The sequence below is a fragment of the Diospyros lotus genome, chromosome 8 (genome assembly GCF_014633365.1).
Source record: "Diospyros lotus cultivar Yz01 chromosome 8, ASM1463336v1, whole genome shotgun sequence".
Classification (NCBI taxonomy): domain Eukaryota; kingdom Viridiplantae; phylum Streptophyta; class Magnoliopsida; order Ericales; family Ebenaceae; genus Diospyros; species Diospyros lotus.
In genome coordinates this window covers 22,022,832-22,040,296 of record NC_068345.1, presented here as the reverse complement: position 1 = coordinate 22,040,296, position 17,465 = coordinate 22,022,832, and the positions used below count along the sequence as shown (strand labels likewise).

The window sequence follows — 17,465 nt, the reverse complement described above, 5'->3', positions numbered from 1 at the left end:
TCATGCCTTGATCCACAATATATTCAACAATACATTTGGCATGCCAAATGAAGTTTAAAGATAAACAATAAACCCTCACCTTTAGTTTACAAGCTTTGAAAAGGAATACCCAACAAAGAGATGTCACGATTGAGCTGCCCACCTCCTCCTCCTCCTCTTTCTTCTCTCTTTTCTAGCTTTCTCTCCTCTCTTTTGTTCTCATTTTAGCTTGATCGATCCCTCTTCTCAAACTCACACTCTCTCACACTTGAGTATTTTCAAATATAGTGGAAACCACCATTCTTCCTCCTGTATATAAACCCATCATGTTGCCCTAATTTCCCCTATTGGGAAACCAATAAAATTGAAAAAAATTTCATTAAGGCCTTCCATTTTGATGAAATAACTCACTTTAGTTTAAAATAGAGTCCTTTAGGATAAGAGGATTTCAATGGGAAATTAGGAGAAAAGGAGGAGAAAGGGGTTGCGCACGACCTTTTTGTATCTATAAATGTATATGTTTGATTTTTTAGTAAAGCTTGTACACAGTGGTGGCACCACCAGCGCATGCCATCAGCATGACTATTGACATTAGAGGCGGAGCCTCATTGGGGTGTGTTAGGAACCACGACCGTGTAGGCTTCGATTCCGTCCGATTTCTATCCGTAGAGACACAAACACGATCTCCTCCAAGTCAGTCCACACAACTGATCCTTCCACTTCGTCTTTGGTCGTGCTAGCAACCCTAGACGGCTTTAAGAGAATCCGAAATTACTTCTCTTGTTTTCAACTTCTTAAGCAGCATATAAATAGAGTTCAAGAACCCTAGTCACGTCATAGAAAACACTAAACACTTTAGGCCCGGCCCTTAATTTCATTGAGCCGGCTCTCTCTCCTTTTTTAATTGTGGAATGGGTTCAATCTAAGTGTGCGACCCCTTAGGTCCACCATTAGACTAGATGTAGGGCCAATTCTATTTGGGCCACATCAAGGCCCAACTCATTGGTTTAATTAAACTCATTTCATGAGCTTATTAATTAAACTCTTTAATTAATAATTTTAGAATTAATCAAATTAATTCTAATACCCTACATATCATGGTTAACGTCTAGCAACATGCCATGAATACCTAGCCAATGATGAAAAAAAAAACACGGACCTTTTCAATTGCAATTACCGTGCAGTAAAATCCTTTCATCGATCTATGTTCCGATTGAATTTAGTGTATGGTTTTATGACAAAACCCAAATCATTCAATAACTATGTATCCATTCCAGATTCATGACTTGATAGATGAAATCAAAACACCTTTTGATTCTCACCTCACCTTGACCAAGGATTTCCTCAATCATGAAATCATCAGAATACATAGGACATCCTCTCATCTTGACGATAAGTGATGAATTCTATTTCAACATTCACAAACCTTCATATGTAACAAGGCCACGCCCAATGACAGTTTGTTAACGACTCCATTAAAATCCAAAAAGCACCAAGGCGTAACCAGTCAAATATAAAACTACTAGGAAGTCTCAAGTCTAAGGATCAATCTGCATAATTGCAACACAGGAATTCCAATTCGATATTAAAAATAACCATTAGGAATTCTGTAGCAAATCAGTTCAGTGTATTTATTCTTATAATAAACACCCACATATATGCACTGGTGTCCTCACACCAATGTCCATTAAACAAGACATTCTTCTAATTGAGCATGCATCATATGTGCTAGTCTATCTGAGTTATTAGTGTCCATTTCTAATAACTTTATGACTAGGAACACTTAAAATCAAGACTTTTAAAGAATATGTTTCATGATCGTCATCTCTATGCACGACCATATTCCATAAGTCTATTTGATTTATGGACTTTGTCAAGTATGGATTGTAATAAAAAGATGACAACCATCAATGACAAATAAAACATAATGCCTTGCAATAACAATTGATTGAATATAAAGAATCCCAATATAAAGTATGATCAATTACATAAAAATATAATTGGCTTGTGGGGCATAACTTTAACAAGGTGAGGGGGCCATATCCCCCATAACTTTTATTTATTTTCATTTACCCCTTAATTTTCAAGATTTTTTCATTTGCCCCCTTAACTTTCAAGAATTTTTTTATTTTCCTGCTGTATCTTTCGTGATTTTTTCATTTACCCCCTTATACATTTCAAATTTTTTTCATATACCACATCCCTCCTTATACCACATTCTTATAGCGACGCGCTACACTGCTCGCGTGTAGTGTCAAATGAGCTAGGACCGCTGCATCGACGCCCGGATGTAGTGACAAATGAGCAAGGGTTCCCGCATTTGCTTGGACGGATGTGGGTAAAGAAGTTAGTCCAACATCAAAATCAAAATCAAAACCAAAAACAAAATCAAAATCAAAACCAAAACCAAAAACAAAATCAAAATCAAAAACAAAATCAAATTCAAAGTCAAAGCCAAAAACAAAATCAGAGATTAAGGATTAGGTCATGAAACATAGGAACATTAACAGGCAAAGCTATGGAAGTGGTAGATGTGATGATTAGGAGAAAGATTAATATTATGTGCCTTCAAGAGACGAGATGGGTAGGGAAAAAAGCAAAAACTTTGTCAGAAAATGGATATAAAATATGGTACACAGGAAATGATCGAGCAAAAAATGGAATGGGGATCATTATGGATAAAAGCTTAGTAGATGAGGTAGTGGATGTAAAGAGAATAGGGGATAGGATTATTATGGTGAAGGTTATTCTAAGAAGAATAACTATGAATATCTTTAGTACATATGCATCACAGGCGGGGTTAGGTGAGGAGATAAAAGCAAAATTCTGGGAGGACCTAGAGGGACTCATACAAATGATACCAAGATGAGAGAAAGTGATTATAGGAGGTGACTTAAATGGTCACGTGGGTAGAGACGGAAACGGCTATAGAGAGGTACATGGAGGGTATGGATTCGGGGAAATTAATAATGAGGGTAAGTCTATTCTAGATTTTGCAATGGCATATGGGCTTATCATAACCAATACTAGGTTCAAAAAACGGGACGAACACTTAATCACATATAAAAATGTCACATCAAGCACCCAAATAGATTACTTCCTCATGAGACAAGAGAACCAGGTATGTTGTAGGGATTGTAAGGTGATACCAGGAGAGTGTTTGACTACTCAACATAGACTTCTAGTACTTGACGTCCAAGTAAGAAATTGGAAGAAAAAAAATCACATAAAACAAAATCCAAGAATCAGGTGGTGGGATTTAAAAGGGGAGAAACAACTAATCTTCAAAGAAAAATTAAGGGGTAGAAGAGAATGGAATGGAGAAGGATAGACAAACCAAATGTGGAGAGAAATGGCTAATGCCCTGAGAAACACAGCAAAGGTAGTGCTTGGAGAGACAAATGGTAGAGCCCCTAACCTTAAGGAGTCTTGGTGGTGGAATGAAGAAGTGCAATTGAAAATTAAAAATAAGAAAAATTGCTATAAGGCTGTATATCAGTGCAACAATGAAGAAAATCAAAAAAATTATAAAGAATCAAAAAAGGCAGCAAAAAAAGCTGTTAGTGAAGCAAGGTCAAAAACATACGAGAATCTATATAAATGACTTGATACAAAAGATGGAGAAAGGGATATATATAAATTAGCTAAAGCAAGAGAAAGAAAAACAAGAGATTTAAATCAAGTGAAATGCATAAAAGATGAAAATCAAAATGTATTAGTGAATGAGGGAGCGATTAAGGAGAGATGGAAGGAGTATTTCACAAAATTATTCAATGATGATGGCGACACAAGAGTTAGGTTGGGACATCTTAGTAACTCCGAAGGGAACGTGAGCTATACATTTTATCGACGCATAAGTCCAAATGAAATAAGGCAAGCATTAAAAAAGATGAAAAATCATAAGGCGGTGGAACCGGATAATATACCAATAGAAGCATGGAAATGCATGGGAGAAGAAGATATCTCCTGGCTAACGAAATTATTTAACACGATTCTTAAATCAAAAAAGATGTCAGATGAGTGAAGGAAGAGTACTTTGGTCCCTATATATAAGAACAAAGGAGATGTTCAAAACTGTGAAAATTACAGAGGAATTAAGTTAATGAGCCATACCATAAAACTCTGGGAGAGAGTAATAGAGCAGAGGCTCAGAAAAGAAACAGAGGTCTCAGAAAATCAGTTTGGTTTCATGCCCGATAGGTCAACAATGGAAGCTATATACCTACTGAGGCGCCTAATGGAAAGATATCGGGATCATCAGAAGGACCTACATATAGTGTTTATAGATCTAGAAAAGGCCTATGATAGGGTCCCTAGAGAAGTATTATGGAGGGTTTTAGAGAAAAAAGGAATCCGAATAGCCTATATACAAGCCCTTAAAGACATGTATCATGGTGCAAAGACAAGGGTCAGAACATGCGGAGGGGATACTGAACCGTTTAAAATTACAATAGGATTGCATCAAGGTTCTGCACTAAGTCCATACTTATTTGCTTTAGTAATGGACGAACTCACTAAAGATATTCAGACAGATGTGCCATGGTGTATGCTATTTGCAGACGACATAGTGTTAGTGGATGAAACAAAAGAAGGAGTGAACACTAAGCTTGAGTTATGGAGAAACAATTTAGAATCTAAGGGATTTAAATTAAGCAGAAAGAAAACAGAATATATGGAATGTAAATTCAGTAAGAATGCAAGAATGGAGGATGTTATAATAAAATTGGAAGACCAAATCTTACAAAGAAAAGACCATTTTCGATATTTGGGATCAGTGATTCAAAAAGATGGAGAAATTCACGAGGATGTCACACATAGAATTAAGGTAGGTTGGCTAAAATGGAGAAATGCATCGAGGGTGTTATGTGATGATAAAATCCCATTAAAATTGAAAGGAAAATTCTATAGAACAGCTATAAAACCAGTTTTGTTGTACGGCTCAGAATGTTGGGCAGTCAAATACCAACATGAGCAAAAGACGAGTGTAGCGGAAATGAGGATGTTAAGATGGATGTGCGACCATACAAGAAAAGATAAAATTAGAAATGAAGTTATTCGTAATAAGATAGGAGTAGTGCCAATAGAGGAGAAGATGAGAGAGACTAGACTAAGATGATTTGGTCATGTGAGAAGGAGATCAAGAGACGCTCATGTGAGGAGAGTTGATGAAATGGAACAATTAATCAAGAAAAGAGGTAGAGGCAGACCTAAGAAGACTTTGAGGGAGATATTAAAGTTTGATATGAAGTGTATGGATCTCAATGAAGATATGACAAAAGATAGAAATATATGGAAGTCTAGAATTCATGTAGTCGACCCTACATAGTGGGATAAAGGCTGGATATGTTGTTGTTGTTGTTACTATGGTTTTTCATGTGACATTTAGAATTTATTTATAGTTTTTGTAAAGACGACCCCCCAATATCTTACACTATGGAAAAAAATAGGTGTAATGGTTTGTCAAAAAAAAAAAAGAGGTACATGTATTTTCTATTTTTAAGCATATATTTTGATTGTACCTATGCTAATATATATGAATGCATATAATTATATATATACATATATTAACTATTTGGCCCTGCGACAATATATGTCACACTCCACCCTAATTGGCATGCATTGGGGCTGCAACCATGTTCAATTTATTATTATTATTTTTTTGTTTCATCTTCTCTCTCTCCCTCAACCTCAATATATATATATATATATTAGAGGTTTCAAATAGGTAGGGCTAGGCCAAGCCAGCCCGACTTGCCCCACTTAGCCCTTTCTTTTGGTAGGTCAGGCCAAGTTTGGCCCTTTTCAGAAACAGGTCGTGCCCATGCATCAAGTCACCTTTAGTCCTAGTGGACCAAATGGGTCAGTCCATGTAAATTTAAAAAAAATAAAAAATCATCATTTAGAAACTATTTTGCAATTATTTTAAAATACAAAATTTGTTACAAAATATAAATAAAGAATATTTCAAATATATTTTTATCTGTTTACAAATTTAAATAAATTTCCAACCATTTTGAAAGTAAACTTTTAAAAGTATAAACTTAGTTATTTTGATTTGATTTTGAAGGAATCAAAGCCAGATTCCGAGCAAAACAAATCGGTCAATGGAAATAAATTCCGTCGGTGATTCTCGGCTTGATAGGCAATCATTTCCGACCCAATTCCAAAGGAATCAAAGACCGACCGTGACAATTCGGTTATCAAAAGCCGGTTTCAGAATTGTGAAGCACAAGTTTGCTTCAAAAGTTGCACATCATTTCCAACAAATTCAAGTAGCAGTGTTGGAGGCAAGTCAGGTTGTTAAAGGCGAGGACAAGACTTAACTTCAAAGGGGTATGAAACACCCGAATTAGATTGTTACATCTAAGTGAATAGTACAAGGAAAGAAAACTATGCATGCAAGAGCAATATGCAGTTATGCCAGGAAATAGGCAGAGATAAGCATAAATCTCTCAAGATCGTGTCAATATAAAACTTCTCATGTGATAACAAGGTCAGGGGGGTGCAATCACCCTTGCAGTCATCATGGTAGCTCACCGCAAGAGCATGAGATCATGACTCACCGCAAGAGCACGAGATCCCCCGTGATGTCCTAACAACCAACCATAGATACAAATACCGAGATGCGTATAAAATAGGCAAGATATGCTCAAAAATAGTAAAACATGAGATGTAAACCATCAACCATGACATGTTGTATGAAAAAGCAGAAGGAATATGATATGCAAGCCACAAGCCACGCATGAAAGCTGTCATGGTCAGACCCGATGCAACAAAGTAGAAAGGATATGCTCAAAACAAAGGGAACATAAGACGTAAGCAACAAACCATCCACAAAGAAACAAAGAGTGATCAAGAGAAAACAAGAAGCATGCATAACCATTCATAAATGAAACCAAGAATGATCAAGAGAAAGCATGCACAAGAACCACTCACTTTCGGGTACACCAGAAAGTATCGTTCACGCCAAGCGAGATTGTTTGTTGCCAAAACATGAGTTTTGATAAGGTAAATGTCAAATATTTTTATATAGAGTTGTAGGGAATTAAAATGGGAGCATGCTATAAAATTTCATGGAAAAAGAAGGCTCCACGCACCCCGGGAAGGGGCCTCACGCGCTGCCCCTATTTTCGGCCAACTTCGCGCAGTTTCTGTATTTCAGCCGTATCTCCCTCATTTTAACTCCGATTCAACCCCCGCTTGAACCTACGAACTCCTATTTCGCCCCTCTACATGATTACAGAAAGAAATTGAGCTTACCTCGAAATTTGGGTTATTGTTTTGCACGAACTTCAAGATGACTCGTATCTTTCGGCGGCCTAATTTCGACTTCCACTTGGGTAAAGCTTCCTCCCCTCTTTGGAGCAGAATTTTTCCCCTTTTATAAGCTGCTTACCCCCTTGATTTAGTGGCCAAAAATCAAGCCCAAAGCATGTTTATATAGAACCTTTAAACCCATAAGATTGAGACACTTGGCTTTCTTACGATGGTGACACTTGGCATTGAGATTTGCACTATAATCATTGCTTTCTTCCTCTTGCGACAAGTGGCCCTAGAGATTTGGGTCTAATCATGACATATTAAACCCTTCGACAAATAGTTTTTTGCCACATGACATGGAGATTTGAGCCATCATCATTACTTTTATCCTACGACGTCACGTGTCCCTCGAGATTTGGTCTGTCATCATTACTCTCATCTTATGGTGCCAAGTGTCCCTTGGGATTTGGCCACCATCATTGCTTGCATGTGTTTCCATCCAAATGGTGCCATGTGTCCCATATAATCATTACTTTCATGAATTTCCATCCAAATGGTGTCATAGTTTCTTATATAATTATTACTTCCATGCGTTTCCATTCAAATCGTGTCATATGTCCCATACCATCATTACTTCTATGTGATTCCATCCAAATGGTGACATGTGTCCCATATAATCATTACTTCCATGTGTTTCAAATAAAAGCTTGCCCTATGTCCCAACCTTGGAGGTTAAGTAATCTTGGAGACTAAGCAAAAACTTGGAGAAGACTTGGGAAAGATTTTGAGAAGACTTAGACTTGGACTTCAAAAATGATCCAAAGTTACATTTGATTGAAGCTTGAAATCCAAAGATATTTTGAAGTTTATATCTTTTACACTAATTTCCAAGATTTTTGGTTAATTGCACTTGTACCCGAACTTCCATAATTACGACTTTGCCCCTAACTCAGAAAATGAACTTTTGTCTCAGGCATTACTTCATATTTGATTCTAAAAAATCTCAGGTATTACACTTATGTTCCTTTGTTTTTGCTTTCCTTGCAAACATAAAATGTAGACCTCGAGGATCTCCATGTCAAAGCTCCCAAACCATATGGCAATAACTTTCTTTCCCATCATCTTCCGAACCATATGGCTATTCTTCTGTGCAGTCAGTTTCAATTGCTTTGTTTCTGCTAGTAACTGGTCTACACCACTTGAAATGATAGCAAGACTGTATATTGTCCAAGATCAAAAACACTCAAAGCAGTAGTAATATTGTTCAAGTCCTTGTGACAACCCTAGGGTTCAAAAAGGAATTTGGTAAGAACGCGGGAAAGAGAGAACATAAAGGGAAGGAAAGACAAAACAGGAATAGAGATAATTGGGGGAAAAGGGAAGAAGACACAAGGGAGAGTTAGTGTAATACCCGAGATTTTTCAGAATCAAATATGAAGTAATGCCTGAGACAAAAGCTCATTTTCTGAGCTAAGGGCAAAGTCATAATTATGGAAGTTCGAGTATAAGTGCAATTAACCAAAAATCTTGGGAATTAGTGTAAAAGATATGAACTTCAAAATATCTTTGATTTCAAACTTCAATCAAATGTAACTTTGGATCATTTTTGAAGTCCAAGTCCAAGTCTTCTCAAAGTCTTTCCCAAGTCTTCTCCAAGTCCTTGCTTAGCCTCCAAGATTACTTAGTCTCCAAGGTTGAGACATGTAGCAAGCTTTTATTTGAAACACATGGAAGTAATGATTATATGGGACACATGTCACCATTTTGATGGAATCACATAGAAGTGATGATGGTATGAGACACATGACACCATTTGAATGGAAACGCATGGAAGTAATAATTATATGGGAAATTATGGCACCATTTGGATGGAAATTCATGAAAGTAATGATTATATGGGACACATGGCACCATTTGGATGGAAACACATGCAAGCAATGATGGTGGCCAAATCCCAAGGGACACTTGGCACCATAAGATGAGAGTAATGATGACGGACCAAATCTCAAGGTACATGTGATGTCGTAGGATAAAAGTAATGATGATGGCTAAAATCTCCATATCACGTGGCAAAAAATTATTCGTTGAAGGGTTTAATATGTCATGATTAGACCAAAATCTCTAGGGCCACTTGTCGCAAGGGGAAGAAAGCAATGATTATGGTGCAAATCTCAATGCCAAGTGTCACCATCTTAAGAAAGCCAAGTGTCTCAATCTTATGGGTTTAAAGGTTCTATATAAACATGCTTTGGGATTGATTTTTGGCCACTAAATCAAGGGGGTAAGCAGCTTATAAAAGGGGAGAAACTACGCGAAGTTGGCCGAAAATAGGGGCAGCACGTTAGGCCCCTTCTCGGGGCACATGGAGCATTCTTTTTCCATGAAATTTTTATGGCATGCTCCCATTTTAATTCCCTATAACTCTATATAAAAATATTTGACATTTACCTTATCAAAACTCATGTTTTGGCAGCAAACAGTCTCGCTTGGCGTGAACGATACTTTCTGGTGTACCCGAAGGTTGTGAGTGGTTCTTGTGCATGCTTCCTCTTGATCATTCTTGGTTTCATTTATAAATGGTTATGCATGCTTCTTGTTTCCTCTTGATCACTCTTTGTTTCACTTGTGGATGGTTTGTTGCTTACGTCTTATGTTCCCTTTGTTTCGAGCATATCCTTTCTACTTTGTTGCATCGAGTTTGACCATAACAGCTTTCGTGCGTTGTTTGTGGCTTGCATATCATACTCTTTCTGCTTTTTCATACAACATGTCATGATTGATGGCTTATATCTCATGTTTTACTGCTTTTGAGCATATCTTGCCTATTTTATACGCATCTCGGTATTTGTATCTATGATTGGTTGTTAAGACATCACGGGGGATCTCGTGCTCTTGCGGTGAGCTACCATGATGATTGCAGGACATCACGGGGGATCTCATGCTCTTGCGGTGAGCCATGATCTCATGCTCTTGCGGTGAGCTACCATGATGACTGCAAGGGTGATTGCAACCCCCTGACCTTGTTACCACATGGGAAGTTTTATATTGACATGATCTTGAGAGATTTATGCTTATCTCTGCCTATTTCTTGGCATAACTACATATTGCTCTTGCATGCATAGTTTCCTTTCCTTGTACCACTCACTTAGATGTAAAAATCTAACTCGGGTGTTTCATACCCCTGGATATTCAACGTCCCAAGTATATCAGTCATGCCAGGTACTCGAAGATAAGCAAGAAAAAAAGGGGCTACGAGGAGGCCAAAGTTTAGTTTAACTTTTTGTTACTCATGTTTTATGGTTCTTATGTAATCTTTGGGTTTGTTTTGAAAGTTGTGTATCACAGTTGTATAAACAGGGGTTACGTAAGGCTTGGATTTACTTATTATGCTATTAAAGTTGTAAATCGTAATTACTATGTACTATGATTGTGGTAAGAGTTATTTGACGAATTTGGGAAGTCTCGTATTACAGTGTACTATGTTAAAGGTTTTATTATTGGAAATCCTTTTTATCTAGCATTGCTAGCTATCAGGTTCGATCCTTCACTTTTGTTGGTAAGCATTTCCATAACGCCCTTGTGAATATTAGCTTATACTTAGCTTCATTATATATTTGAAAAGTGGGGCGTTACAATAAGAGCGAAGACGAAGAGGCCTAGAAGGAGAAAGAAAGAAGAATAAATCAGACCGTGAAGGTAGGGATTAGATGGAGAAATAGCAGCTCAATTGTAACAAGTTTCTTGAGGACAAGAAATCTCTCAAGGAGGGGGGATTGTCACGACCCCAAGGGTTTATTAGGCATACTATATTACATGTATTAGCTAGTTGTTGTACCTTACTGCTTTTCTGGTTTGTACCCTTACCTAGAAAGCCTATAAATAGGTTGAATCCTAGAGAATTAGTCATGGTAAAATGATAAACTAAATTTTGTTTTCTCTCTCCCGATCTCCTCTGTTCTTCCCTAATTCTCTTTGTCTTTTTGTTCGGTTTCTCTCTCCATTATGTCTGATTTCCCCCTCCATCTCTTCCAAATTCCATTCTAACCCCTAGGTAAACCCTAGGGATGTGACAACAGGCCAAATGGTTCGTGTTGGGTTATGCCACGGGCATGTCATGCCAAGCTAAAGGGTCATGTTTGATAATGCCAAATTGACAAGTCGTGTCATGTCAAGCCATAGGTCACATACTCCTAGTCTAGCACGATAACTGCTTGCTACAATAGTGGGTCGAGCCAAACCAAGCTACTAGACAATCAAGCCAAGCCGACCCACAAGCAACCTGACTCGTGACACCTCTAATATAAATATATCTCTCTTTTCTTTATCAATATATATATATTTCACATTTGTTATCTTCTCCACATATGTATGTATGTATATACGTATGTATATATACTCACCTTTTTGACCAATTTCCCAAGTATACCACTTTTTAATTTCAAATATATTTATTTATATATCTATATATTCAACCACTACCTTAGTCAAATACATTACTATATCCAATACCAATTTAATTTTATACTTATTCACTAAATCAAGTAAATTTTCAAGTCTCACTTTTTCGTAATGTACAGTACTATTCAATTACTAATCAAATTTATCTTGGACCCAATTTTTACAACCTTTACTTGGAGAAAAATTCTCAAAATCAATCACCAGCATATTTACTTCCCCAAACCACTCAAAAGTCAAAATTTTGAATAATCATACTAATATTTTGATATTTTTGACTAATCATCAATCAAGCCCATTTAACAATTTTTCCTCGAAAATTAATTCTCCAAAATTTTCGTAAAATTTGATAATTACACTAGCACCCATTTTCCATATAAATTATTAGATCATTCATTTAATAATTTTTCCCCTAAAAATGAATACTCCAAAATCCTAAATAATTTTGGCAATCTCAATAGTATCAAAATTTCTAATTTATTTGTCAATCAAGCTTATTTTGATGATTTTACTCATAATTTAACACTCCAAAATTCAGAGAAAATGTTATATCAACTATTGGACACTATCACTTCATTATTTACTTGATTCAACATGGGTTCTGATGGCCCTTTAGTACCTTAAATTCATTTTTAAGGTTTTGTGATCTTTCATTGGGGGCTTATTTCTCATACTTTCAATTGTATAGATCAAAGAATGCACCATTGCCCTAAACATAATCGACCAAGCATCAATAGCCATATATTACAAGAAACCATATAACCATTCACCAAATAATGAACATAAATACCCAAAACCTCAAAATACATGATCTCATCCTAGCTTAATCATAGACCTTACATACATCATGAGCCAAAGTATACATATCCACAATCAATGTTACAGCCTCCTTAACCCAAAATATAGCAGGTTGCATCAAAATAGCAGATCAAAACACAATATCAATCCATACTCTAGATAGTTATACACCCTCGCATTGGCAAGTACATAAATATCTCAAGCATTCTCCATTACCTGAGCAATCTATGGAATGTGAATTGCATAAAAAAAAAGTTACAAGAGCTCAATAAGATCATATGCACACACAAGGTGTACCAATGCATCAAAACAATTGTCACAAAAATTTGGTCCTAAATGGCCATAAGGCAACACTTGCTCCTTCCTGTGGTTGTCAAACCCCCTGAGACAACATTCTTGGCTTTATGACCAACTTGTTAAGAAAGCTTCACAAAAGCATTGGTAACATGCACATAGCCTCAAAAAAAGTTGCATTTTTGTCATAGTAAATAAATCAAATGCATCACGAGAATTCTAATCACAATCTCAAGTGAACTTTCAACATGCCCAAGCTATACACATGAATTTAATCACAATTATTTACTCTCCATAATGTGGCCAACAACATGTTTAAATATGTGTTTAATCTCATTCATAAGGTCCATGAAATGGATCTCTAAACTTGCTTCGGGCTCATTCTGCAAAATTCACCTAATAGTTATAGTTAGTAGTCGACTATAACTTCGATAGTTGAACTCTAAAACATTAAGTTTTACTGTATTCGCTACAATTTGACTATTCCCTCTTCAATCTAAGTCCATCCTTATCGATTATCCCCTAGATAGGTGATCTCTAAACTATTTTATTTCCTATAGTCAATGCCTCAATTGACTACTTGTTTGACTATCAGTCCTTCAAGCTTTAGTTGACTATGTAGTCAACTATTAGTTCAATCATGCACTCTCCCAGCCTCTATACATTCCAATTCCATCTTTCCATGCATAATCATGCTCCACCAACTCAATTATCCACAAAAATACACACGTTAAGCATCCATATTAGATAAAATATTATGTGTTGTGACAAAAGTGAGGGCAAGGAGACAAAAATAAAAGAACATAAGATTAATGTATTTTAGCAAAGATTATACTCCTTGATAGAATAGAATAACATAACATAATCCATATGGTCAGCCCATGTGCCAAAAATGATTTTAGCTAAATTGAGGTGGGAGTGCCTTTAGTGAACATAAAACACGGCCTCTTCATTACCATCCGGAACTAAAGCTTTTCTAGCTTTTTCATGAACCATTGACAATGGAGCAATACTAGGATAGATCCACTACCCTATAAGTCTAGATCCTCACCATGAAATTTGGTTTTTTAACACATCTCCTATTGCTCTAATAAATTTCAAACCAATTCTCTATTTACAGACCCAAACATGCAAAATGAGTAACAAATTCTTTTTTCATATGTTATATAATGGCACCGATCCATCTCCAAGAGAAGTTGATGCAAACCCAATAAGAATTATGCATTAGGTACCCTGTACCCATCACTCAAAATGCATGTGAATAGGGCTTTGCAAACATTACAAACAAAAGGTGTACACTGCCAACTAAAAAACTAGGATAAGGAATGGAAAACTTACTTCTTTATTTGTTTGGAAGGAAAGGGGAAGCCCTAACAAACTCATCTGAGTGGCAAGTTCTCTGTCATCTGGCAAAGTCCAAGAGAAATTGAGATCCATTGAGACATCTCTCTCGCACAAACGTAAACTAGAGCAAGGCTCAACAGATTCTAAAACCCATTTCACCCACACATAAACCAATAATCTTAAATAACCCAAAAAAAAAGCTGACAGGCCCGGAAGAGTTACCCTCATTAACAAAAACGGTGTCCGAGTTAGTCCCGTCATCATGAAGAGTATCCTGCATACAGATTATAACAAATCAATTGAACTTTGAACGAGTTACTGAGAATGCAATGTTCAGCTGTTTTCTCAACTCTAATCGCACTGTAAAATGAGGAATCTTCACTAGGGACAACAAACACAAATCGACAGGCAAAAACTCACGGTGAAAGACATTCCTTCCTCCCGGGTCTCTGCTGAAGCACCATACCTGTCAAGCAAACAAGCTTTTGAGTTACCTAAAGACTCATCCTTTAAGAGCCCTAATTTTCTAGTGCGATCGTTCAACACTTCAACAGGAATAACATATAGACATCTTATGCACACGCATACATATATGGAGAGAGGGAGAGAGACAGACAGAGACAGAGAACTTGCCAGAGGAAAACTTGGGTGAGCTTGAAGAGAGAGCCAAGAGCTTTGATAGCAGGTGCCCGAAATTCGAGTTCCACAACATCGTCCATGCTTTCTGGTCAGCTCTCAGAGCGAGGATTCAATAGAATATGGATACAACCTTGAAGTTGAATGTATATGCAGTAAAAGAAAGCAGCCAGGCAGAAAGCTGCATCGTCGTCACGACATGGCGGGACCCGACCCGTTCGCTTCAGTTCGCAGTTGGTACAGAGTTGGAACGGCGTCCGAACCGCACCTTAAACCCTCCTCGAACATGACAGTAATAAGGTTAAGGGAAAATTGCACTTAGCTACTATAATTTGAGTTATTTCTATATAAAGTTTTCGTATTTTTGAAATAGCTCCAGATATTTTTATAATTTAATTGTTTTTAGACGTCCTGTATTATTAACTCCATCATTTAATCCCTAATTAAATTAAAATAATCTAATTAACCCTAATCAAACTGTATTATATCTAGATTTAGTCAAAAACAATAAAGAAAAATTCAAAAAACAAATAAAAAAACATATCTCCACTGACAATATCCCTCTTCCCCTAAAACCCCCAATAAGTATCATTATATATATTTTACTATTTGATATATATTTATTCTATAATTTATATATTATAAATATTAGTTACATTCATAACTCATAAATATAATATTAATATATAATAAGAATACTAATTATACTATTATACAAATACATTCTATACTATATTGATTATTCTTATTGTATGTAAATATGTAATGCAACTTGAATATGATAAAATTATTATGATATATATGTAACGTCTTAGTATTTTGAGGAAATGAAGAATAAGTGCAAAGGAATAAGCTAAATGGCTCCATGTTGGTTTTAAGTACAGCTTGCTAGCTATAGGAGGGCTAGCTAAGTAAAATGTTGGAAGCTAAAATCAAAGAAGAAATGGCTTATAATAGTCGACAGGTGGAGCAAAATTGTCGACAGATTGGTGCAAGGGAAGAATTTATTGACAAATGATAGAGATTTGTCGATAGATTGCAAGGAGAAACATAAATTTGTTGACAGATTGGAGCAGATCTATCGACAGATTATGTAGGTCGGTCTCTGGTAGTCGATAGATGCCTTTGAAAATATAGATCGATTGTGGTTGTGCTTGATTTTCTAGGTCGTTTTGTATATAAGTCGGTGGGAAGAGAAGTTGGGGAAACTTGTAAAAGCTTGTGGAAGGTTGGAGAAAACTGAGATGCGGTGAGTTCTTCTCATTCTTTCTTATTTCTTCTTCTCTTTTTCTCCTTTAGTTTTGGTGTTCAAGAAGGGATTTTGAGGGAGTGGTGGCTAATTTCCATCATCTTCTTCATCCCTTGAGTAGGTTTTTCTAGGTTGGGGTCATATGGAAGTTTTCTTCAAGCTTGGAGTGAAAGTGGAGCATAGAAAGGCAAGTTCTACTTCCTCTTTCTTTTGTTTAAGAGGCAAGTTTTCTTCTTTTCTATTGGTTGGAAGTCTTAAATCTCAGGCTTAAACTAATCTTTAGGAAACTCTTGGTTGAGTTGTTGAAAAGAGTTGTATGTTTGAAAAATCCCTTATTTCTTTTGGTTAAATTCCTTGTGAATGGTTCCAATAGGGATTGTTCTCCCTACTTTTGTTGGGAATGATGTTTGGTTTGATAAGATGAAGAGTTGGCAAGGTTTTAATCCATCTTGCCAATGGTTCAAGGGTGAGGAGTTGAGTCTCGATGTGTTTTGGGTTTCTATCTGTTAACAGATTGGGGTAATCTATTGACAGATGATGCCTTTAGTTGACAGATTGAGGACATCTATTAACCGATACTTATGAAACTATTGACTAAAGTTTGGATTTTTTCTGTGCAAATGTTCTCATTAACCCTCGATGCGCCTCTTTTCCTTTTAGATCATATTTCCTTATTCCTGGGCATGCTTTACGTATGTTGATCATAATTATGACATTATGTTTGGCATTGTGCATTATATTGGTGGGTAGTGTTATGCATAGGTTTGTGGGGCATGTTAATGGGGCTTATTCATGGGATGGGTTGGGAAATATGTGGAGTCCAAAGTGTGTTGTGGACTAGGTCCAGTGGAATCTATCCTTTACAGCATTAAGCCACAACCTCGATTGGGTTTTGATCCCTTGATTTGATTAATTTTGTGGCGTGCACATTGTTCTTTATGTGTGTTCATTCTTGGCTTGATCCTAGCATGTTATGAGTGCGTGTGATTACATGATTGTGGTGTGTATGACTTGGTCACTCTTTTCCGCATATGTATGAGTAGGGAATCCACAATGTGTTAATGTATGCCATTAATAGTCTTTATAGTACGGTGTGAGTAATAATACGGCTTGGTCCCATAACGGAGCTAGTAGCTGTCTATATGTATGTTTTCAATGGGGAATTAGTGCAATATGGTTGGGCACCTTTTACATTATTGTTATATATTCATATGTTTCTATTGGCTTTTATATTATGGTTGATTTATAAGGGTATAAAAGGTTACAGTTATGTATTTGAGGGTGATAATACCTATGTGTCTAAGATGAGTATTGGCTTGGGATGTTGCTAGAGAGAATGTGCTTATGACGAGCCTATACATAAGGGTGTTATAGCACGTTAATATATGTGTCACTATAAGGGGGGTTGGCTTGAAAGAATCATTTAAAGGAGTGACCATGTGCAAAGAAG

At 36.5% G+C, this 17,465-nt stretch overlaps 1 protein-coding gene across 4 annotated transcripts in view; it reads right to left on the bottom strand.

Annotated features, from left to right (window-relative positions):
• LOC127807589 (uncharacterized) overlaps nt 1-15,047 on the bottom strand; it is a 66,115-nt gene extending 51,068 nt beyond the window's left edge. For 3 of the 4 annotated variants that reach the window (XR_008024742.1, XR_008024743.1, XM_052345578.1), the window contains exons 1-4: nt 14,764-15,047; nt 14,551-14,596; nt 14,353-14,404; nt 14,125-14,192 (exon numbers count right to left, since the gene is read on the bottom strand). Coding sequence is in view for 2 of the 4 variants with exons in the window: in XM_052345578.1 (XP_052201538.1) it covers nt 14,125-14,192; nt 14,353-14,404; nt 14,551-14,596; nt 14,764-14,849 (252 nt within the window). In the remaining 2 variants the exon portion in view is untranslated. The remainder of the gene's footprint in view (nt 1-14,124; nt 14,193-14,352; nt 14,405-14,550; nt 14,597-14,763) is intronic. The other variant, XM_052345577.1, reaches the window with a different exon arrangement.
• Between the last annotated feature and the right edge of the window lie 2,418 nt (nt 15,048-17,465).